The 24,423-nt window shown below is 41.0% G+C and overlaps 1 protein-coding gene and 2 long non-coding RNA genes across 6 annotated transcripts in view; 1 reads left to right on the top strand and 2 right to left on the bottom strand.

Moving 5' to 3' along the window:
- Positions 1-1,153: 1,153 nt before the first annotated feature.
- On the bottom strand, positions 1,154-4,926 carry LOC141375354 (uncharacterized). The gene is made up of 3 exons (XR_015495624.1): positions 2,996-4,926; positions 2,268-2,876; positions 1,154-2,201 (listed from the first exon to the last, which is right to left on the bottom strand). It is a non-coding gene; the product is annotated as an uncharacterized LOC141375354 (long non-coding RNA).
- A 2,819-nt stretch (positions 4,927-7,745) lies between these two features.
- The window catches only part of LOC141375353 (uncharacterized), a 36,959-nt gene continuing 20,281 nt past the window's right edge, over positions 7,746-24,423 (bottom strand). For 2 of the 3 annotated variants that reach the window (XR_015495622.1, XR_015495621.1), the window contains one exon: positions 8,946-9,138. This is a non-coding gene — a long non-coding RNA (uncharacterized LOC141375353). Of the gene's footprint in view, positions 9,139-10,524; positions 10,607-24,423 lie in introns of all 3 variants that reach the window. The other variant, XR_015495623.1, reaches the window with a different exon arrangement.
- Positions 12,459-24,423, top strand: part of tnfsf10l (TNF superfamily member 10, like) — a 51,534-nt gene continuing 39,569 nt past the window's right edge. Inside the window, exon 1 of one of the 2 annotated variants that reach the window (XM_087258680.1) lies at positions 12,459-12,816. In XM_087258680.1, coding sequence (XP_087114806.1) covers positions 12,619-12,816 — 198 coding nt within the window. In that variant the 5' untranslated portion in view covers positions 12,459-12,618. 2 annotated transcript variants of the gene reach the window in all.

Below are 24,423 nucleotides of genomic sequence, written 5' to 3'. Positions count from 1 at the left end.
CGCGTCGCGTTTTTAACGTGACTTTGCACGCGATAAGATAATATATCCAGTTAACCTGATACAGTACACGCGGTTACAAGTAACAAATCACAACTAAATACATTTGCAAGCTAGAGTAAACGAGGCAACAACTTTAACCGCACGTACTTACACTTGAGAAATGGAAGAAACCCATCCTGACGTCCATCAGTTACTCTTTACTGATCCTTCCTTTAACAAACTCAGATGAAGTATTCTTTGTAGCATGTAGCTTCCAGAAGTTTCCAACTGCTTGGTTATAATGCTGTTGTTTCATCTTTGGGTAGAGACTCAATATAATGTCCATCTGCAGTGTTACTTCAATCGACCGGCATGTTTGTGTGCCTGTGTTTGTGGGTGTGCGTGTGTTTGTGGGTGTGTGTGTGTGTCTGGGTTTCTGCGTCAGAGGGCGGGGCCTCAGGTTTGAAATCTCCCGGGTTTGCGCGTGCACGTGAATAACTTGGTTTCGTTCGTACGTCATGGCGAAACACCTAATGAGTCGGTATCAAGGCGACTCGTTTGAAGCACTATGAGTCGACTCTTTTATAGATGAATCAACCGTTTTAAACACTGTATTCTTACAGATTTAAGCCTTAGCTGGATACTTCGCTTCACTTAGAGCTGTGTTACACACTACATGGAGGGGAATTTTCAGAAACCCATAATATGGGCTCTTTAAGGCTTTGCGGGGTGTGTGTAGAAAGCAGGACTTTTTACTGCATCCCATTAATACTCCCCGAGCAGTGATACCTAACATGGCAGGAATGCGTTTTAGCGAAAACCTGCATCCCACTCGCACTCCCACTCTTGGCGACCAACGGCTTTACAATCAGCGACACACACAAACTTACACACATGCTCATTGTTTGACCCTCCACCTTGCTCTATTAGTCTCCCAGACATTCTCATTCGGTCTCCTACACAAAAACACACAGGTTGGTTTTTTGTTATTTATGGGCACTTTCCAAACACTTAAAAAAAATAAAAAGATTTTCAAACTACTTATCTAATGAGCTGAAACAACACAATTCCTCCGTTGTTGTTTTTTTTCTGTGAGAACTTAAAAGTTTTATGTTCAATCCACTTTAATTTGTAAAAAATAATAAGTTAATATAATAACTTTAATGGGCTGCACGACGGCCCAGTGGGTAGCACGATCGCCTCACAAAGAGAACTTCGCTTCATGTGGGTTTCCTTTGGGTGCTCCGGTTTCCCCCACAAGTCCAAAAGCATGAGGTATAGGTGAATTGGGTAGGCTAAATTGTCCGTACTGTATGTGTGTGAATGAGTGTGTATGGATGTTCCCCAGTGATGGGTTACAGCTGGAAGGGCATCCACTGCATATAAAGTATGCTGGATAAGTTGGCGGTTCATTCGGCTGTGGCGACCCCAGATTGATAAAGGGACTAAGCCAAAAAGAAAATGAATGAATAATACCTTAATACCCAGCATGTTTACAGTGTACATTGTAAACAATGCAGTTGTGCCAACACAAATCGATTAAGTTAACTTAACAAATTTAAGTGGATTGAACTTAAAACAAATAAGTTCTTGCAAAAAAAAAAAATTGTGTTGTTTTAGTAAAAAACAAGTGTTAAGTTTAGTGTTATGTTTTTAGTAAAAAAAAAAAAAAGTATTTGTGTGGAACAGTATTTTTACAGTATATACTGTAAATGCTGTTGCTCCAACACAAATGGATTAAATAACTTAACAAATTTTAGTGGAATAAACATAAAACAGTTAAGTTGTTTCATAAATCTCAAATTTAAAAATTTCTGTTGTTTCGACTCATTTTAAAGAAGTAGTTCAAACAAGCAGCAAATCTTTTTTTTCAGTGTGGGCGCGTAATGTAGGCCTATTTTATACTGTACAAACATGGTAAAAAGCACATTTATGGCCTTACCCAACAGTCCCAGGAAACCATGAAAAAAATGTTAACTGATTTTAAACAGTTTTAAATTACTATGCATATAGAGGTGTGCAATATCATGATATCATATATAATATGGACAAAATTAAAGTATAGAATTTCATGTTATGCGCTATCATTTATATTGTGGTTTTACAAAATGCATTGTTTATGGTAACAATGTTACTTTTTGTGGTAGAGTAAGTAATGCATTATTTTAAGTTACTTATGCATAACTTTCTCTTACATGGCTAGGGCTTGATCTCTTTCAGAACTCATTCATTTTCTTGTCGGCTTAGTCCCTTTATTAATCCGGGGTCGCCACAGCGGAATGAACCACCAACTTATCCAGCAAGTTTTTTTACACAGCGGATGCCCTTCCAGCCGCAACCCATCTCTGGGAAACTCTTTCAGAACTTGCAGGGTTTTTTCTTTTTTTAATAGAGGAGCTCTGTAATAAACAGCACACTGTATAACCTTTGTTGTATGAAAAAAAAAAATTCATACATACACTATTCAAATTTTCAAAATCCAATTCATGAATTTAAAAAGCTATAAAAAATATGCACTTTCAACTCGTAAAAGTCAAAACATGATTCAAAAATACACAAATTCAGTTTGTAAGTTCAAAACACGATTCATAAATACACAGATCAAATTTGTAAATTCAAATAACGATTCAAAAATATGCAAATCAAATTTGTAAAGTCAAAACACAACTCAAAAATACACAAATCCAATTCACAAGTTTAAAACACAATTCATAAATACACAAACCAATTTGTTAGTTCAAATGCGCAAATATAATTCGTAAATTCAAAACATGATTCAAAAATATTCAAATATAATTTGTAACTTCAAAGCACGATTCATATATATGCAAATCAACTTCGTAAATTTAAAACATGATTCAAAAATACACAAACCCAATTCGAAAATTAAAAACGCGCTTCATAAATACCCAAATCCAATTTGTAAATTCAAAACATGATTCATAAATATGCAAATCCAATTTGCAAGTTTAAAACTCATTTCATAAATACACAAACCAATTTGTATGCTCAAAACAATTCATAAATATGCAAATCCAATTCCTAAATTCAAACCAAAATACATAAATACGCAAATCCAAATCGTAAATTCAAAACACGATTAAAAAATACACAAATCCAATTCGTAATTTCAAAACACGATTCATAAATATGCAAATCAACTTCGTAAATTTAAAACATAATTCAAAAATACACAAACCCAATTCGAAAATTAAAAACGCGCTTCAAAAATACCCAAATCCAATTCGTAAATTCAAAACACAATTCAGAAATACGCAAATCCAATTTGCAAGTTTAAAACTCAATTCATAAATACACAAACCAATTTGTATGCTCAAAACAATTCATAAATATGCAAATCCAATTCGTAAATTCAAACCACAATTCATAAATACACAAATCCAATTCATAAATTCAGAACACGATTCATAAATACACAAATCCAATTCATAAATTCAAAACACGATTCAAAAATACACAAATTCAATTCATTTGACATCCAATTCATTGTGTTTGCCAATTATCAAATTGGATTGTGTAAATGTGAATTGTGATGTGCAAGTATGGGTTTTATATATCGCCCACCCCCAGGACACAAGACATGTTCTCATAAACTACTTCAACATACTAATACCTAGGTCATACCCATGTCATTACACAAATCTGTGTCCTAATAAATCACATAACCAAGCACACACACATTCTCACACACAACGGGAACTGACTTCACAGCTGCAGTGTCAGTGAAGACACACAATGGCTTTCAGTCCAGCCCCGTTACACACATCTGGAGAAGTGTTTGTTCCAATGTCTGAGGAACCATCGCTGCCAAAAATCAGACGACGAAAAAAAGTATGCATGAGGAAAAAAAGATAGCAGGGAAGAAAAAAGAGAGAGAAGGGATGAAGTGATTGCAACAGAGCTGACACATATAGAGTCAAATGGATCATGGTGGTTCTGGAAAATATCCCAACACCCCCCACCCAATCTTTTCCCCCAAGCTATGACGCATCGATTTATTCTCCACAATGAGAGCCAGACACATGTAAAGGAATTCCTTACACTAAACAGGCCTGGTAGACTTAAAGTACTCATATATTTTCTATTCGTAACACTCAAGCCCAGTGAAGCATTGAAGCGCCCATGACTAAAGTCAAAAGGGACGGCGAGCAATCCTTCGTATTTATGTGATCAAACGGGCCGACGGAGAAGGGGGAAACCTGCATTAAAGATTAAATAAATTCAAATAAAATGAGCGCAGAACATTTAACATGCTGGCTCTGGAGAATAGGGATGTGTTCGGCGTTTTCAAAGAACATTTTCTTCTTTGTAGGCCGCATCTATCTTGGAGATAAGGTCAGTGTGTGGAAAACATGACATTTTCTTTGCACCCAGTAATGTGATTCGATGTGTGTCAGACTATATTAAAGGGATAGCTCACTCGGAAATAATAATTCTGTCATCATTTGCTCTCTATCATGTCATTTCAAAAGACGAGAATTGTCTCAACAGTGTTTTTTTTTCTTCTTGTCAGCATGGTCAAAAAGCATTTTAATTTATTTATTTATTTATTTGAAGTATCAGTTTTCATCTCTAGGGTGAACTTTTTTGCGGGATGGAGATTTTTGTGAATCAAGCTCCAGATGTGTCTGGCCAGTAATTTATAAACGACTACATCAATAAAACCGAAAACTTTATAGAAATATAAAACATTTTACATGCTCTGCTGCAAAAATAACTTCTTGTGGTTTGGCTAACCATCTCCCAACCTGGTCAAACAGGTCTGTTGGCTGGTTTTATAGGGTTTATGGACACTAAATTAATAATTCTCAACCTGAAAACCGGGATTGCCCGGATCCACTTGAGGGCTCCAACAAACTTCCAATGCAGAGTCAAGATAACTTCAAATTAGACAAAACATGCAGACAATAAGTTAAAAACAGCCACAAACAAATAAAAAGTACACATACAAAAAAGATATTTAGAAAATCGTCTGAACTGTATTTTATTATTAATATTATTAGTGTTTGTTTGTTTTGCCTATACAAATAAAGTAAATGTAAACCAAAATGTAAATCAAAAACAAAACTAGACAACTGACCTTTATTGTTTTGAAAATTGAGACAATTTTCTAAATATTAGAATAAGCTATAGCTTGGTCCACACAAAATCTGCTCACACAGAAATCCGCAGATTTTTAGCAGATCATTGGGTCTGTGTATTTACTTGTGTAAATGTGTAGAAATTTACACTACCGGTCAAAAGTTTGGGGTCATTTTATTATTATTATTTTTATTCTGTTCATCAAGACGGCCTTTATTCCATGTAAAAACAACTGTTAAATTGTTAAATATTTATATATTACTTATTGTATGTATTTTCAAATGAAATCAGCAGTCCAGTCATTATTGCTTTTACTATTATTACCATTAATCATAATAATAATAATAATAATGAATATTAGAGTGATTTCTGAAGGATCATGTGACTCTGAAGACTAATGTTAAATGTTAAAGAGTAGTGAAGCTGAAAATTCATCTTTAAAATCAAATGATTAAATTAAATGATAAACTACTTTTGAACAGTTATTTTTTTTATATTTATATATATTTTTTTGGATGAAATAAATGCGGCCTTATATCCTATATATATATTTTCTCCCTAGCCTTTATATCTTAGCAAGGACTTAAACTTGAATGCACACAGAGTTATGAGAAAGTGTGTCACTGTAGGGACCAGAATTGAGGTTCCCATAGGTAAACACGCTTATAAAATCACACAGAATGATGTTATTTAAAATATATAAAAATGCAGTTTCCTCTGAAAAAATAAGCAGTTTTACAGTATAAAATACATGCTATGGAGAGTCCTTATAAACCAACAAGTTCAATGTAAGTGTGTGTGTACTTGTTCTTATACCCTAGTGGGAACTTAAATTTGAATGCACACAAACTCATGGGGACTTGTTTCACTGTGGGGACCAACATTGACGTCCTCATGAGTAAACATGCTTATCAATCGCACAGAATGACATTTGTTTTTTTTTTAAGTATAAAAATGTTAATCGTTTCATGTGAGGGTTGGGTTTAGGGTTTGGGTAGGGGGATAGAATATATGGTTTGTACAGTAGAAAAACATCATTACATCTATCCCCACTGGAATATAGGAACAAGTGTGTGTGTATGTGTGTGTATGCACATACACTAATCATATTGAATTTTTCAGCTAAATGTTTCTTTCAGACTACTGAAAATAAAAATCTAAATTTCACAGAAGTGTATAGAGAGAATTCATTCATTCATTTTCTTTTCGGCTTAGTCCATCAGGGGTCGCCACAGAGGAATGAACCGCCAACTTATCCAGCATATGTTTTACGCCCAGATGCCCTTCCAGCTGCAACCCATCACTAGGAAACACCCACACACATTTGCATTCACACACATACACTAGCTTACCCAATTTACCAATAGCGCAGAGCACCCAGAGGAAACCCACACTAACACGGGGAGAACATGCAAACTCCACACAGAGATGCCAACTAACCCAGCTGAGACTTGAACCAGTTAACATCGCTAACCCCTGAGCCACCGCTTCGCCCTATAGAGAGAATATGTGAATAATTTTTTATTAAATTTCCACTTGTTTTTTTTTTTCCCAAAATAAGTCTTATTTCTCAGGCACTGATGATACACCAAACTTTTCCCCAGTCTACATTGTGACAATTTTATACAGTCTGCTCATATATCATTCACTTGCTATATTTCACAATTAATTCCTTAAAAATTGGTCAAATTAATTTTTTGTTAATTAGTTTATTTTGAAAATCCCCTCCACTCTAATATGGCAGTGCTAAATAAAAAATCTGATTTTGTCAGATTGTGTTATTTCTTTTCCTGAAATGTATTATAAAAAAACACTACCTTACAAAAGCCTTGTTGTCAATGTCAATCGTAAGAGCAATGAATACTTATTGGAACTTCAATACCACATTGACCCAAGATTCTCACTGAAATCCGTCAAGTTTGGTGAAGGAAAACTCATGGTTTGGGGGTACAATCAGTATCAAATTCTTCAGCAGGATAGCGCTTTTTTTCATACTGCAGCCTCCACATCTAAGTAACTGAAAGCAAATAAGGTCAAGGTGCTCTAGGATTGGCCAGACCAGTCACCAGACATGAACAATATTGAGCATGTCCGGTGTAAGATAATAGAGGAGGCATTGAAGATGAATCCAAATAATCTTGATGAACTCTGGGAGTCCTGAAAAAACTATTTCTTTGCCATTGCTGATGACTTTATTAATAAGTTATTTGAGTCATTACAGAAATTTATAGATGCAGTCGTCCAAGCTCATGTGAGTAATCCTATGGTTTTTGTCGATACCATTAATTAATCTTATGATACTATACCAGCTGAAGTATCACGATACCAAGTAGTATTGCGATACTGTAATTCATAACTCAAATAATAAAGAAAATTGTCAGAAATACTGTATTTGATGTTATAATAGGCCTACTTAAATTTAATTTATAATCCCCTTAAGGCCAAAAAGTATTATTTGCACCCAACCTCACCTAAAATGTATTCATTCTTTTTGTTTATTTTGTAAATAACTGACCAACAAAAATACATTAAATTAAAGATACAAATTATACAGAGCAAAATTTATTTACAAAAAAGCATTTTTCCAACAAAACTAGGCTATATGAATCAAAAATTTTGATGTTTCCTGTTGCTATTTTGGGTTTTTCATCTATTTTTTTATTCAGTCTTATCAGGTAAGAATCCAAAGTAATTCAAAATATCACTTTGTAAGTCACTCTTTTTAAAAGATTGCCGTGGTTGTTGTAACTACTTATATTAACAGGAAGAGAAATAAACTGATTCAAATGTGCGTTCGAACTGAAGTGCTAGAAAACGTGCAATAGGCTACCATAGAAGGTGCCAATTCTACAAAGTTTTGCAACCCTAAAAGGCTCCGCAGACTATTCAAATGAAATGGTTTACTTTTGCACAAATGTGTGAGCATTTCGTGACTTTTCCACATGCAACATTTTCTATTGTAAATAAACCATTATTGACGATACTACCGTTTATAAACTACAGTGGCATTGGCAGTATTTTGGAGCCATAGTATATTGATACTACCATAGTACCGGCAAACCGTGCAACCCTAAGTCATACACAATATTAATTCTTTTTCCACTGCACCATGACTTTATATTCTATACTGTACATTATTTCTGTTAGATGACAAGACTTTTTTAAGCAAACCTTACTGACCTCCTAATTAAATTATTAAAAATCAAGGCATGATCATATTTTATTTTGGTAAAATAAGCCTAATCTAGAGGCCTTTGCCTCTCACATAAGCCACTTCTGATACCAAAATGATCAACTAGAAGTCAAGTTATCATTTGTTGTTCCTAAAACTTGGATAAGTGACAAGACTTTTGTCAGGTAATGTACTGTACACTAATAATCTATTTGTTCAGATTTAAAGGGATAGTTCACCCCAAAATAGAAATGAATTACACTTTATTTACCTAAAGTGGTTCCAAACATTTATGGGTTTCTTTATTCAGTTCAATAAAAAAGAAGATAGTTTGAAGAAAGCTGAAAACCGGTAACCATTGAAATCACTAGTTGGAAAAACAAAAACCAATGGTTTAACAGTTTTCCAGCATTTTTCAAAACATATGTGTTCAACAAAAGAAAGAAATTCAAGTGGGTTTGAAAAAAGTAAGGTCGAGTAAAAAAAATGACAGAATTTTCAGTTTTAGATGAACCCTTCATTTGGAAAAAGCTTGTAAAGCAAGACAACTGTCTGCACGTAATCTTGCATAGCTCTTCTCCCTGTTGACAGCACTAAACACCCTCGTTAGAAATCATCTGACAGGCAATCAGTAGCAGACACGAGCGATCAAGCCCTGAGGAACTGTCTTGCATGCCCATTCATTTCTTACCCCTTCCGGTGCACTTCCAGAGATGATCCGTAGCTGCGGTGCGAACATCGCTCTGCTCCATTTCTGACCATCTAACCACAGGCCTGGACCAGGAGAAACCCACCAGACATCTGTGTTCCATCTCCAGCAGACCCTCGTACAGACAAACATACATCGGGGCTCACACACGATGCTCGTCTCCTGCTGTTTATGGCTAAAACAGACGGAAAGGGTACAGATATATTTACAGAGTGAGGAGAGGAGTGAAGCTTCGAGTCCCTTCAGTTTTACTGTGGACCGTTTATCTCAAGACGACAGGAATGTTTATGTCAGCTGAAGAGTAGAAGTGATCAACGTAATTTATTAGACACAGTTAAAAGTCTTTCGAATGTCGTTGTTTTAGTCTGATCAGTCTTATTTTGTTGACGTTATATATTTTACATTTGCACAATATGGCACAGTGGGGTAAAGGTCATCAAACCTTGATATCTTGACTTTCAGTCACACAAACAGCTGCTCGAAATACACAAACTGATCAGTTTGAGGTGTGTGTATGTGTCTGTTTTTTTCCCTTCCTGAATATTTAATAGCCTACATGTCTCTGCATGTTTAACTCTTAGACAAGAACCATACAATAAGATTACACATAATAACAAAGCCTGTGATTTTCATGTCAAGGATGACGTGATGCTCTTGAGAAAAAAACCTTTCAAAAGTGAGGGAGGAAGATTAAACAAAAGGAATATTATTACTTGGGAAGATTTCCAATGGATTTCTCAAGAATATCTTCCTAAGAAGTTTCTTATGAAAAGTTTGTAAGAATTTTCCCTTTAACTTTAATTTTTTTTTTTTTTTTTGGCTAATATCACTAGTTAACACTATTAACACTTAAATGCATTTTTTCAACACCCCTGCTGAAAAAACTGCTTAAACCAGCCTAGGCTGGTTGGATGGTTTTAGCTGGTTGACCAAAATGTTTTCAGAGGTCTTTTGGCCATTTCCAGGCTTGTTTTCAGCCATTTCCAGCCTGGTCTTAGCTGTCCGGGCTGGAAAATGACCAGCTAAATCCAGCTGAAACCAACTTGACCAGCCTGGTTTAAGGTAGCTGGTTTTGGCTAGGCTCCCAGCCTGTCTAGGCTGGTCAAGCTAGTTTTAGCAGGTCACCTCCCTGCCTGACCAGCTAAGACCAGGCTGGAAATGGCTGGACACCAGGCTGGAAATGGCCAAAACCCCTCTAAAACCAGGGTGGTCAACCAGCTAAAACCAGCCAACCAGCCTAAGCTGGTTTAAGCTGTTTTTTTTTCTGTAGGCACATCCCATAATTTTGAAAATATCAGCCTCTATCAAATGGTCGATATGTCAGTTTAAGGTAATTGACAAAGTAATAGACAGCAGTTTTGTTATGGTAAGGGTTATAGGGTCTGTGAATTGTTACATTTGAACATTTATTAAAAAAGGAAAAAGAAAGAAATATATATATATATATATATAATATATATATATATATATATATATATATATATATATATATATATATATATATATATATATATATATATATATATATAAAGAGAATTTACTTGCAGGTAAAGTGAACTACCTGAATAATTAGACATGGTTGGATGACAAGGAAAATGGAGATGTCACAAGGCAAATGCTGTTGACCACCATAGTGTTTCTATCTGGAACACAAATAATAAGCCAAGTATGCTAGTTTAAATAAGTTTACTATGTGAATAAAACATTTGGGGATCTACACAACTAGTCAACAGTCATCCTATTTTTAGATGATTTTTAAGAATGTTCTTTTCAAGATTGGGAATTCTTTTTAAGCTTTTTCTTTAGAACAATCTTAAGATGAGGACATTCTTAAGAAGGTTTTTAGGAATGCAAAATATTCCCTTTTTTATGTTTTGTGAATCTGGCCCCATGCAGTTGTGTCTTTAGAGATTGTATGTTCAAAATAACATCTTAAATCATCTTTATGTGGTTTGGTGTACTAACTGTTCTCCAAACATGGTCACATATAGTTTTGGAGAGGTTTTAAACCTCCACTTTTCAACCAGAGGGCTGAGGTCCACTCAACAAAAAATCTAAAATCTTTATTTTAATTCACCCTCTTAACTTATATTCATTCATAAAATTTTTTTTCATCTTAGTCCCTTTATTTATCTGGGTTCACCACAGCTGAATGAACTGCCAATTTATCCAGCATATGCTTTACACAGTGGATGCCCTTACAGCTGCAATCATTGGGAAACATCCATACACACTAATTCACACACATACACTATGGACAATTTTTAGCTTACCCAATTCACCTATACCACATGTCTTTGGACTTGTGGGGGAAACCAGAGCACCTGGAGGAAGCCCACATGAACAGCGGGAGAACTTCCATCCAAGGCTTGAACTAGCAAACTTTTTACTGTGAGGCGATCGTGCTGCCCACTGTGCCCCCATGATGCCCACTTTTATATATTATAAAAAATAATTACCATAGAATTTTTTTTATATAATATAAAATTAAATAAAATAATATAAAATATTAGGGCATCACAGTGGTGCAGTGGAAAGCACAATCGTCTCACAGCAAGAAGGTTGCTGGTTCGAGCTCCGGCTGGGTCAGTTGGCATTTCAGTGTGGAGTTTGCATATTCTCCTCGTGTTTGCGTGGGTTTCCTCCTGGTCTTCCAGTTTCCCCCACGAGTCCAAAAACATGCAGTACGGATGGATTGGGTAAGTTAAATTGTCAAAAGTGTATGTGTGTGAATGAGTGTGTATGGATGTTTCCCAGTGATGGGTTGCAGCTGGAAGGGTATTTTGGTGTAAGCCGAAAAGAAAAAGAATAAATGAATAAATAAAACAATAATACAATTTTATTAAATTTTTTATAATATAATTTTTATATACATTTTTTATAAATCTAATTACTTATATTTATATATATGTAAACTTTTGTAAAGATTTTATAATTATGGGCCGGAGGATTTCTTTGAAAGATCATACAATTTTAAAACTTCATAAAAATGTATAACTAGTTTGATAGATAAATCATTATAAATTTTAAACTATATTTACAAATATATGTATGATGAAAAGATCTTAATAATGTACAACTATACTTAATTTTCTTTCAATAAATCATGAACAAGCAGAAAAGTCACGAGGCTTTTGAATAATACTGTCAACAGGCAGACAAGGAGGAGTCAAAGGGGTGAAGAATATCTCATTTTAAAAGGACCAAATCTCACATCTGGGCTTTACTGACTAATTGTGTTCTCAGCTGAAAGATTCAGCTATTCATTATAAGACAAAAAATGAATTAAATATATATTAATGATGTTTTAAAATAATATTGCAATATCGCATCTATATAGCCTATCAGGATATAATATAACAGGATATCAGTGGGATATCTTGCATGAGGAAAAGGATTAAGGAAGTCATGAAGACTTTGTAGCTCGTGTTGCCTTACCTTGAGAAACTCTTAAGACTCAACCCCTCAGCGTCTACACACACACACACACACTTCAGTCTTCCAGCAGCACTAGTGGCTGCATGTGTGTGTGGGACAGACTCTACCCTCCCACGGCCGCGCGCTGAGCCAACAAGAAGGAGTTTATTCAGCGTCCCGTCGCTGATTTCAATTTGTTTGTCACTAACCGCGTATCTACCCACGTCTTAGGAATGCCATGGCCACTCAGAACAACCAGGATTACTACAGGTCGGTCAGCAGCGAGTCCACCACATACATGATGGTCCCGGCGAACAGCCGCGGGCGAGACTCGCCGTCAAAGTTATGGATCGCGATGGTCGTGATCGTGGTGGTCGTCCTGCAGATCGCGTCCACCACGGGGCTCTTTGTCTACTTAAACATGTCTTTATCGCAGGTGAGCCAAAGTTTGCACTCTTATTATATCTTTGGGTGAACTTTAAAAGTTTGTGAGTGAGTATTTTTGAGCACCACAGGCGCGTACGCTGATTAGACAGCAATGTTTACTCGCTAATATTCCCCTAAAATGATATCAGTGTAGGCAGCTCACTATGCTGTGGGATACAGTCCTGCCTGCAAACGAGGAGAACTTTTGCAAAGTTGCAGACTGGTGATAAATCAGTTAATATGACTAGATAAATTGCACCAGGATGAATTAAACACTGTAAGGGGAAGCGAAGTATGCATTGGAACTGGAAAATGGGTCATTTCTTGTCACCTAATGTGATTACTTGATTGTCTTTCTGTGAGGATTGATGCTTTAAATGGTTTTCATTTACAAATAACAAGCACAATGATTCACATCAGACTGTTTACAGTAACTGAATCACGTTTGAAATGTGCATTTAGCAATAATAATAATAATAATAATAATAATAATAATAATAACTTTTAAAATGATTTTTTATATTTATTATTATTATTAACACTTTAGTTCAGGTCACAATTCAAGGTATTAATAAACCATTATCCAACAATTCCAGCTTAATAAACTACTAATTAGCTGTTTATTAATAGTTAGTAAGGTAGTAGTTGGGTTTAGGTGAATAAGGTTGTACTTTATAACTACTAATGAACAATTAATATCTTAATAATAGGCAGGCAATACGCATGGATTGTGACCTAAAGTGTTACCTTATTATTATAAATATTTAATATTTTGTTTTGGTTTTGCAATTTTAAATAAATGTATAATAATAATAATAATAATAATAATTATTATTATTATTATTATTATTATTATTATTATTATTATTATTTTATAATAATAATAATACTTATTATAGTTATTATTATTATTATTATTATTATTATTATTATCAATTGCTATTGCAATAATAATAATAATAATAATAATAATAATGATAATACAATAACAATAATAATAACTATTACAAACTTATTTTTAATGTGTGCAAGCTGGCAGATTAAAAGTTTGCAAAACCACACATGAACCCAACAAAAACACGATTTCCCAATCAAAACAATCAGACAAGGAAGTAATGCACTTGTTTTGCAACATTGCATTGTTAGAAACACGAAAGGTCCTGTTTACTGCCTCGTCTCGATGAAGTTTTAGGGTAATAGAAAGATAACAACAGGTGTTTATGATAACATTACATAGAAAACAACAACAAAAGTACTCTATGAATCAAAATCATAAAGTTGAGATCTTCGAATAAACGTTATTTGAACAGTAACAAGTCGTTATGTAGTGCATATCAGTCATGTTCTAGCTTTTATTAAATGACTGAATAATAGACAGTCAAACCTTCATCAGTATATTTGAAGGCTAATCACGTCGAAATGCTAAAAGAAATAGTTGAAATGAACATTTTCTAGTGTACTCTTCATCTAGTGGTTCTACACCTTTTTGAGTTTCTCTTGTCTGTTGAACACAGAATAAGATAATCTACAAAACGTTTAAAACCTGTAACCATTGACTTACATAGTTGGAAAAACAATTAATATGTAGGTCAGTGGTTACATGTTTTCAGCATTTTTCAAAACGTCTTTTTTTGAGTTCAAAAGAAGAAAGAATTTCAAACAGGATTGTGACCAATGAAAGATGAGTTAACGATAACAGAATGTTTCGGTTTGGGTGAACTATCTCTTTAAGAAGAAAGATTAAGTTAGGATTCTGTAGGCACTGTTGAACATTAAACTCTGAACCGCATCTGTTTAAGGTCGAATACAAGAAACAGAAAGCTCTGCGTTTACTAATAGGGCTGTAATAATCTAATTATAAACCTGCCCTTCGATCAGCAAAGCCTGTAAAACGATACGGCTTGGTGAGATAAGACAGATTGTTTCAAATAAACGCTCTACCTCTGAAGGGAAAAAGAAAGTGAGGTTAATTCACGGTCACACTGCGAGACTGTAAACACAAAAAAGAGAGGACGGCGGCAGAAGCTCCCACACAAGCCATCACCGTTCAGAGTTCCGGCTGACCTATTTATAAGTAACTGCGATTGACAAAATGCTTTTGGATTAGTCGTCGAATTGAGCTGGAAGGTGGTGCTGCTGTTTACTTTTAGGATAGGAGATTTAAAGAGACAGTTCACTCCAAAATTTTTAATCTGTCATCATTTACTCACCCATTACTTCTTTTAAACATGGATGAGTTTCTTTCATCTGTTAAACAGAAAAGAAGATATTTTGAAGAAAGCTGAAAACCTGTAACCATTGACATTTCCTACCATGGAAGTCAATGGTTACAGGTTTTCAGGCGAATATCTTCTTTAATCTTCAACAGAAGAAAGAAACTCATAAATGTTTGGAACGACTCAAGGATAAGTAGGCTAAATAGTGAGTAAATGTTCATTTTTGGGTTGACTATCCCTTTAAATCAGCCATATTCTCTCAGTCTGACATGCTATACATGTAGTTCTAGACAGTGTCCTCATCAACGATAACAGAAATTCATTGTAAAGCAATACCCTGCGAGCTAATGTTTGTCTCCTCTCGGGCTCCCCATGGTAAACCTCCTGTGACATTTTCCACTGCCAAGATCCACAACGTCTCACTCTTTCACCCTCTTGTTTTCCCCCTCTCCTTCAAACTCAATCTTTATTCATATTGAACTTTCCTCTGTCTTTCCTTTTTGGTTCTGACTTTAATCCCATGCTTTTTTGTCATTCCGAACATATAATTACAGCTAATTGTGGTTGCTTTTCTCTGATAATTCTTTGCGGATTCAAGTTACGTTACATTTGCCAGGCCCGAAGAAGGCATGGAGAGCTTCCAAACGTTACACAGACCTTAAATTAAAGCTTAAACACAAAACAAACTGACATGAGGACAAAGCCTTTGATAAACGACAGTGACTTTGAGCCATTTAAGACGTTTGTATAATTTGTCGGCCTGCGCTGAATTTGATTAGGGATCACAGTGGAGCTTTTTAGTTTTTGTCTTTCCTAAATAAATCAAACTAGGCCGAGCCACCAGTACAGTAATTCATTTCTCTGTGTAAATTGTGTGTAGCACACAAGACGCAGGCTTTAATAATAAATCTGAAAACGTCTTGAAACATCTCCAGGCTTTTTGGGGTTTTTTTTGAGACTCAAGTTGTGAGGAGGTTTCTGTTGTACAAGAATAAAAGCCTCAGGAAAATATTTTCAAGGATTAAACATCACCATGGTGTTTGCTGAAGGATTAAAGACTTTCAGATTTCCAGAGGGACGGCTATCAATGAAAGACATTTAATTGAGAGATATTGAGTGTGAATGCACTGAAAATAGATACATATATACACTCACATTCTCTCTCTCTATATATCTATCTCTCTTTCTCACACACACACAGCTGTTGCCTAATGAACATTCTTCAAGACTAACATAAATATCCTGTGCTCACTCTTGGTGCACCGGCCAGATGGGATGCTCAAACAGTGTTGTCCTAAAAGATGAGTAAACACCTCCGTTTTACACTATTATCAGAGTCTACAGGGACAAACAAAGCCCTGGTTTACACCAAAAGGAGTGCTAACAAACAGTGCTACTCCCCTCATTTAGCGCCATTAGCGCTGTAATGAAAACTATGCGAAGCGAATGTACTTGATGACGATCAAACTGAACATGATAAAGTACTTTTCTAATGCGATTACCTCCAAAAACGGCTATTCGGTGAAGTAACTCGAGTTAAAATAAGTTCATAATTACTCCAATCTGTCCATGTCATGTTTAATGTTTGTATTAATTATGTGCACCGAAGACGAAGAAGAAAAAAAGCACTTCTTGAGGGGTGCTTATATATTCTAGGCTGTTGGGGCCCCAGTTGGATTGGGGAAAGAAGCTGGGGTGCACTGACAGGCACGTAGTTAGTATTCTAGGAGTGTAACATTCAGTCAGACAGAGCAGAACGGGACGGTGATGGCCCGAGACTTCATAGAACACCCAGAGGGCTTTAAAAACGCATCACAATGGACTCTTAATAAGGCCTGTCTTCATTGGCTATTTACCAGAGATTTATGAACCAATGAGGGAGCCAAGACAAAGGTGATTATAAGGGGAAAAAACGTTCGAGGTTACTAAAGTAACCCTTCGTTCCCCGAGGAGGGGAACGGAAGCACTATAAGTGGATTTGATTGTAAAATCCACGCATTGGGGAGGTTCGGTTCAGAAGCTACTCGTCTGAAAGAGTATTGAACGGGCCAATTAAGAATGAATTGGCAGCGCAAGCCTGCGCAGGTGAGCGGCATAAGCAATCAACTGAGTATATAAGCTCACCTGGCGCAGCAGACGCTATCCTTTTTAAGCTGAAGAGACTTTCAACAGCTAAGGGACAGTCATTATGGCGACGGAGTATAGTGCTTCCGTTCCCCTCCTCGGGGAACGAAGGGTTACTTTAGTAACCTCGAACGTTCCCCTTCGGGGGGAACTTCAGCACTATAAGTGGATTTGATTGTAAAATCCACGCATTGGGAGCCCATTGAAAGCGCCATAATGACTGCACCTTACCAACACCCCCGATGAGGAGATAGTCAAGCAAGCGTGACGCACCCACATCATGGGGGGCGCGGTCCTCCAACGTGTCCCTGGCCCTAATTTATCCTACTTCAACAGAAGTTTTACGGATTTATATATATTTTTTGGGAAGTCGTGAGCATCTAGATAATTCTAGGAAAATACGACAGTACGTTGGGAAGCGTGCAATCCCGATAGGGAGGACGCTGCGGAGGCCATCCGTTACCCAAGGGGGGATAGATGGCAGAATTTACATATGGACTAGCCCTAAAAAGGGGGAGTACGCATAGCAAAAGAGTGGTTAGCGGGGAGGGAAGACACGGGTCCGCCCAGGGGGGGGGGGACTTAACCGTGGCTGAATAAGCATATGGGATCGCCTAGTGGGGACCACGCATAGCAGGCACCTTTACCCAAAACGCGGGCTGACCAGCGGGCAGACCTACAACGTAGTGGGCCAGCAAGTGACTCCTCCGCTGAGTCAGTGCTGGGGGCCACGGAGGAATCTGCAGGGCTCACCTGACGGGGAACTTTACTGACAGATAAAAAGGCGCACGTATCTCCGTGTTAGGGAGAATGGCGCAGCAAGCGTGTTTCAACACCCTACCGAATTGTTTCCTCAATCACCAAGGGTTACCTAATACCCTTGAGGAAACCGGCTCCACTCGCAGATTGTAAAACCTTGCAAATGTGTTGGGTGTCACCCAGCCCGCAGCTCTACAGATGTCTGTTAGAGGGGCGCCGCGTGCGCGCGCTCGAGAGGATGCGAAGCTCCGAGTGGAGTGCGCACGCGCTCTCGGGGGACGCGGCTCATCTCGGCTCTGATAGTGAAAGAAAGGCATCCACAATCTAGTGGGAACTTATTTCGGTACGGCACTTCCCTGCTGCCGACCGCTATAACAGACGAAGAGCTGCTCAGATGATCTAAACTCTGAGTGCGGTCCGGATAATACGCAAACGCGAACTGGACAATAAATAAGGGCTGGGTCTGCCTCCTCCGAGGGCAGCGCTTGCAGGCTCACTACCTCGTATTAAAACGGAGTGGTAGGAACCTTGGGCACATATCGCGGGCGGGGTCTCATACGTGAGAGAAGCCAGCCCAATTACAGGCACGAGTCACTGACCGAAAAATGCCTCCGGGTCCCCGACCCTCTAATCGATATCAACGCGACCAGCAGAGCTGTCTTCAGGGACAGAAAATACTGAGTCGAGGATCGAAGGGATCTGACGCGGCTTGTGTAGCGAGGGCGAGATCCTAAGAGGGCATGAGAGGGGGCGGGGTGGATTAATTCGCTTAACGCCCCTGAGGAACCGGATGATGAGGTTATGCGTTCCCACGGTGCTGCCAGCCACCGCGTTATGAGAGCGGAGATGGCAGCCACGTAACCTTGAGTGTGGAGGGCGACAGCCTGCTCTCCAACTTCTCTCGGCGTAAAGAAAGCACAACGCTGATCTGGCAAATTACGGGGGTCTTCTCAGCGAGAGACACACCATTCAGTGAATAGACTTCACGTCAGGGCATAGGCGCGCTCGGGGAGGGGGCTCTAGCCCGAGTGACGGTATTAGCCACCGCAATCGGAGGTTACCTAAGTCTTCCTCGCGTCTAAAAATCTCTTCAAAGATCGGCGAGGGTGCCAGGTGGTGCCCTGTCCCTGAGAGAGTAGGTGCTCTCTCGAAGGGACTGCCAGGGGAGGGCTATCGCGAGGGAGAGCTCTGACATCCAGGTCCGGTTGAGCCAGAGGGGCGCAACCAGCAACCTGTTCCTCGTCCTCCCTGACCATGCACAGTAACTGCGCGAGCAGGCTCACTGGGGGAAACGCGTATTGCGCGTGCCCCGAGGCCAGCTGTAAGCCAGTGCATCCGTGCCGAGAGCACTCGGTCAGGGAAAGAACAACTGGCAATGAGCGATCTCGGGGGAAGCAACAGATCGATCTGGGCTTCCCCGAATCGCGCCCATATCAGCTGAACAGACTCGGGGTGGAGTCTCCATTCTCCAGGACGCAAGGCTGCCGTGAGAGCGCATCGGCTGCACGGTTGAGCTTGCCTGAATATGAATGGCGTGCAGCGATTTCAGCCGCGGATGACTCCAGAGGAGCAGACGGCGGGCGAGCTGAGACATGCGGCGAGAGCGCATACCCCCTATACGGCTGATATACGCCACCGCCGCCGTACTGTCCGTCCTGACCAGCACGTGTTGCCGCTCCAACACCGGAAAAAAACGGTGGAGAGCGGGGAACACTGCCAACAGCTCCAGGCGATATGCCAATGCAACTGGGTACCTTTCCACAGGTCCGCAGCCGCATGCCCGCAACGCACAGCCCCCCAGCCCGTGTTGGAAGCGTCTGCTGAAACGACAACAAGACTGGACGCCTGTTCTAGAGACACCCAGGCCTGTAGGAACGAGGGGTCGCTCCAAGGGCTGAGGGCGCGGCGACACAGCGCAGTAACAGAGACTCGGTGTGCGCGCGCGTGCCATGCGCGTCTGGGGACTCGATCGTGAAGCCAGTGCTGAAGTGGTCTCATATAGAATAATCCGAGCGGCATGAAGCGGCTGCGGATGCCATATGCCCCAGGAGCCTCTGAAATTGTTTCAGTGGGACCACTATTTTACTGTCGAGCTCTCTCAGACAGTACAGCATCAGCTGAGCGCGCTCTCCGGAGAGGCGCGCTGCCATGGTGACCGAGTCCAGCTCCAGCCCGAGAGAAGAGATCCTCTGCACGGGGGCGAGTTTGCTCTTTTCTCGGTTGACCTGAAACCCCCACAGGTGGAAGTGCCAGAGCACTTTGTCTCTGTGCATAATCAACTCTGTGCATAATCAAAAGAGAGGGCAATTCAGCCAGTCGTAAAGAAATTGAGTATGCAGATGCCCGCGAGCCGAAGGGGCGCTGAGGCACCCTCCGCGGGCTTGGTGAGGACCCGCGGAGACAGAGAGAGCCCGAAGGGGAGGGCTTTGTATTGCCAAGCTCGACCTTCAAACGCAAACCGCAGAAACTGTCGGTGGCGAGGAAGAGTGGAGACATGGAAATACGCGTCCATCAGGTCTAATGCTGCAGACCAACCCAGAGGACGAACGCACCGGAGGATGCGCTTCTGCGTGAGCATTCTGAACGGCAGCTTGTGCAGGCAGCGGTTCAAAACGCGCAGATCTAGGATTGGCCGTGACCCACCGCTCTTTTTGGGCACGATGAAGCGTGGGCTGTAAAACCCGCTCTCCATCTCGGCTGGAGGGAGCGGCTCGATTGCATCCTTCGCCAGGAGGACAGCAATCTCCTCTCGCAAGACAGGGGCGGACAGGGGGCTGACCCTGGTGAATACACACCCGTGACTTGGGGGGCCGTTTCGCGAACTGAATCGCATAGCCGAGTCTGATTGTGCGTATGAGCCACCGCGAAGAGCTGGCCCGCGCTAACCAGGCAGGCAGAGCTCTCGCTAATGGACTCATCGCTACAATCGCTGACGTACCAGCAGTGGGGCAGCGCGGAGTGGGTGTGCTGATCCGGGAAGCTCGCGGGTCCCACGGAAAAGCTGGAGGTGAGATATTTGCTCTCACTCCAAACCCGAGCTCCGGAGGGGAGGCTCGAGGGGTGGGAGAAAGGAGACCGTCCTCCCAGCGCTCGTGAGCCACTGGCGAAACGCACCGAATCTGCAAGCTAGAAAGCATAGCGTCCCAGACTGGCAGATTTCGGGCTGTCACATCTGGGGAAGTGAAAAGTGCCCTTTCATAATGTTTTCATGGCAGTAAAAAGTGCCGTTGGAAATGGGGCCCCGCCCTCCAGCGGGGAAAGAGCAAGTTCCCTCTTCTCCAGATGGCCTGTCCCAGGGGCGCTTCGCGGTCCGTTGCCGGACTTAGCGGCGTTCTGGGCAGGGGGGCTGCCTGCTTCCGAGGTGCCCGACGCGCTCGCTTCGCCTTAGGCGTGTGCGGGGGCGGAGCAGCTCTCGTAGGCGGGCGCCTTCGGCGAGGAGCAGGTATGAATGGCACGGCGGGCGGAGCGGGCTACGGACCGCCGATAAGACATCACCCACCAACTGCTCTCTCACCGCCTTGAATTCCTGGGTGAATTCACAGACAGTGTCGCCGAACCTGGCTGGGGATATGGGGAAGTCAAGAAAGCGGACTTTGTCGACTTTGCGCATATCAGCCAGGGGTGGCGCTCCTGGACCACTAATGTGGACATCGTCCTCCCCAACGCACACGCAGCGGACTCAGTAGTCCGAAGAGCTAAGTCGGCGGCGGTGCGAAGCTCGTAAGCCTGGGTTGGACCCACCCTCGTGCAGCTCGGCCAGCGCCTGCGCTTGGTAGCGCTGGTAGGTGGCTATCGCATGCAAGGCGGAAGCAGCCTGGCCCGCAGCTATGTAAGCTCTAGCTCCGAGGGAGGTAGATAACTTACAGGCTTTGGATGGGAGACGAGGCGGACCCCGCCAAGAAGAGGCGCCGCGCGGATTTACCGCCATCGCGCACTCAACCTGAGGAATCGCCACATACCCCCTGGCTGTTTCACCGTCAAGAGTGGTTAGGGTGGAGGAACACGCAGCACGAGCAGAAAAAAGTGCTTTACAAGACCGCGTGAGCCTACTGTGCACCTCCGGGAAGAAGGGAACGCCCCTCTAGTCGGTCCGGCCGCGGAGCTGGGGGATAAACCATCTCCAACCCACGGCCGAAGCAGCCCGGGAAAGCACGGCTAACATGTCCGTTTCAGGATCCGTAGTGACAGCGCTCACCAGCCCGAAGGGGGCGAGCGGGTCTGGATCATCATCGGACAATGAAAGCCCACCCTCCGATGCCGCGGTGGACATCTGGTCTCCGGTGTCATCGGGCGTAAGGGCTACCATCTGTTAGACGGATCGCTTCCTCCGCCCGAAGCTTGGATGGAGCGCTTAGAGGAGCGGGAGGTCCGCGGGCCCGTGGGCGACGGATTATCTCTCGCTGAAACCCTCAGATCTGCCCGAGTGCCCGCTGCAGAGCAGGGGACAACTGGGGTGGTTCGCCTTTTTGCAAAGGCTAACCGCGATCTTGCGCAACAGTCATGGCATCGCGATGACGACATGAACTGCCCGCGAGCAGCGCATTAACATGCTGGACCCCCAGACATGTAACACAGTGCCCGCGCCCATCATCCGAGGACAGGAAACCACCGCATCCAGAAACGCACAGTCGGAGCGCCGTCCTGATAAGGACGTGCTGCACGACTGTGTTGCTCTTTCTGTGAAGTTTGCAACTTTATACGCACCGCTCTGAAGGACCGGACCCAAAGAACGCCAGGCAAGGGAGAAACCCAGCTCGACCGTCTGCCACTGCGTGTACACACTCTGGACCGGGAGAATGCTCTCGTTCGCTCAGAATCGCTGGTCACAGCAGGAGGAACCCTCATCGACTCGATCAGAAAGTCTCTGAAGCGAAAAGGATGGCGTCTGCTGCGCCAGGTGAGCTTATATACTCAGTTGATTGCTTATGCCGCTCACCTGCGCAGGCTTGCGCTGCCAATTCATTCTTAATTGGCCCGTTCAATACTCTTTCAGACGAGTAGCTTCTGAACCGAACCTCCCCAATGCGTGGATTTTACAATCAAATCCACTTATAGTGCTGAAGTTCCCCCCGAAGGGGAACAGTTGTTACCCATGGCAACTGGGAGATTTTTGCTGAACACAATGGAACCGGTCATTGTAAAGGCGAATGTTTGTATGTACAGGTGCGTACTAGAGGACTGATGGCATGCAGAGTATGCACTGTATTAGTATCAGTGTTGGCTATGCTCCTTTAAAAGAGGAATTAGTTAGATTTACTAGTTACTTCTCACAAATAGTAACTGAGTTAGTAAGTTATGCATATTTATAAAAATAACTTATTACCAGGGAAAGTAACTACTGAGTTGCTCCTACTTTGTCAAATTAGATTAGAATTACATGTCACCGAATCAGAGAGACTCTTTTTTCTTGATATAAGTTGCCAGATACATAAATATTTTTGCCTTTCAACTCAACGAGGGGAAAGTAATGCTTATATTTCCAGTTTGTAAAAGCTACCTTTGAACTTGTTGGATCTGCCATCATTCTGACTCCTGGTCGTTGATGTGTGCTTGTGTGTGAACACCCACACAATGGAAATGTACTCTATCTAAGCCAATCATCACGTTCTCAGTTACACCACGTTTACAGACACACCAATCATTATCACTGGTTGGTTATGTGTCCCGCCCCAGCCCCGAACACACACACCCACCCTAGAGAAAGAGAGGTCCTATGGCTGAGAGAGATGCTGCTCGCATGAAAACAGCTTCAGTGTTCTCAATTATAGTAACGCACAGCTTTTATTGTCAGTAACGATAACAACATTGTCAAACCGGTCATTTATTTAACTACTGAAAAAAATATTGCCGTTAGTAACACTGTTTATTTATTGCACCGATATCAGTATACAATACAGAACACATACTGTAGTTAATTCTGTAGCTATGTTTCCATCCACCTATCTTGGAGATAAAAAAAATCAGTTGATGGAAATGCCAAGATGTCAAACTTTTTATTCAATAAGAAAAGATGAGCACTACGATGGAAACACTTTTACTGAACAAATTCCAGTATCCGCATTTAAAAAAGTCTTGGGATTTTGTTATAAGAGATCGTGTGATGATAAAACACCTTAACCGTTTCAGTATTAGTGTTATTATATTATTAATGACCTCCAGAACTGTCAAAAGATTCTGCGTCTTATGGCTTTAAACACCTCCATGCATTCATTGTTGTGTTGGCATCATCTTCTGAGGCGCAACTCATTTATTAAAGAAAGAAAAGACTCACACAGCTTCTCCTACTGCAGCAAATTCCGTTTTTACTGGTGATATTTGGCACCAGTTTATCAGGAAGTGATGATTTTGTTCACTTTGCCTCTTTGGATGGAAACGCTGCTTTATTTGCACGTCTTTTATGTGACATTCCAGTTTTGCACATGAAACTAATTCACATTTCGGGATGGAAACAAAGCTAATGTTAGTTGTAGGGCTCTGCCTGATATTGGAAAAAACATTGCAATCTATAGTTTTTCTGC

The sequence above is a fragment of the Danio rerio genome, chromosome 7, assembly GCF_052040795.2.
Source record: "Danio rerio strain M-AB ecotype USA chromosome 7, GRCz13ab, whole genome shotgun sequence".
NCBI classification, from domain to species: Eukaryota; Metazoa; Chordata; class Actinopteri; order Cypriniformes; family Danionidae; genus Danio; species Danio rerio.
Note: the sequence above shows the minus strand (reverse complement) of the source record. Positions and strands in the feature narration are given on the sequence as shown.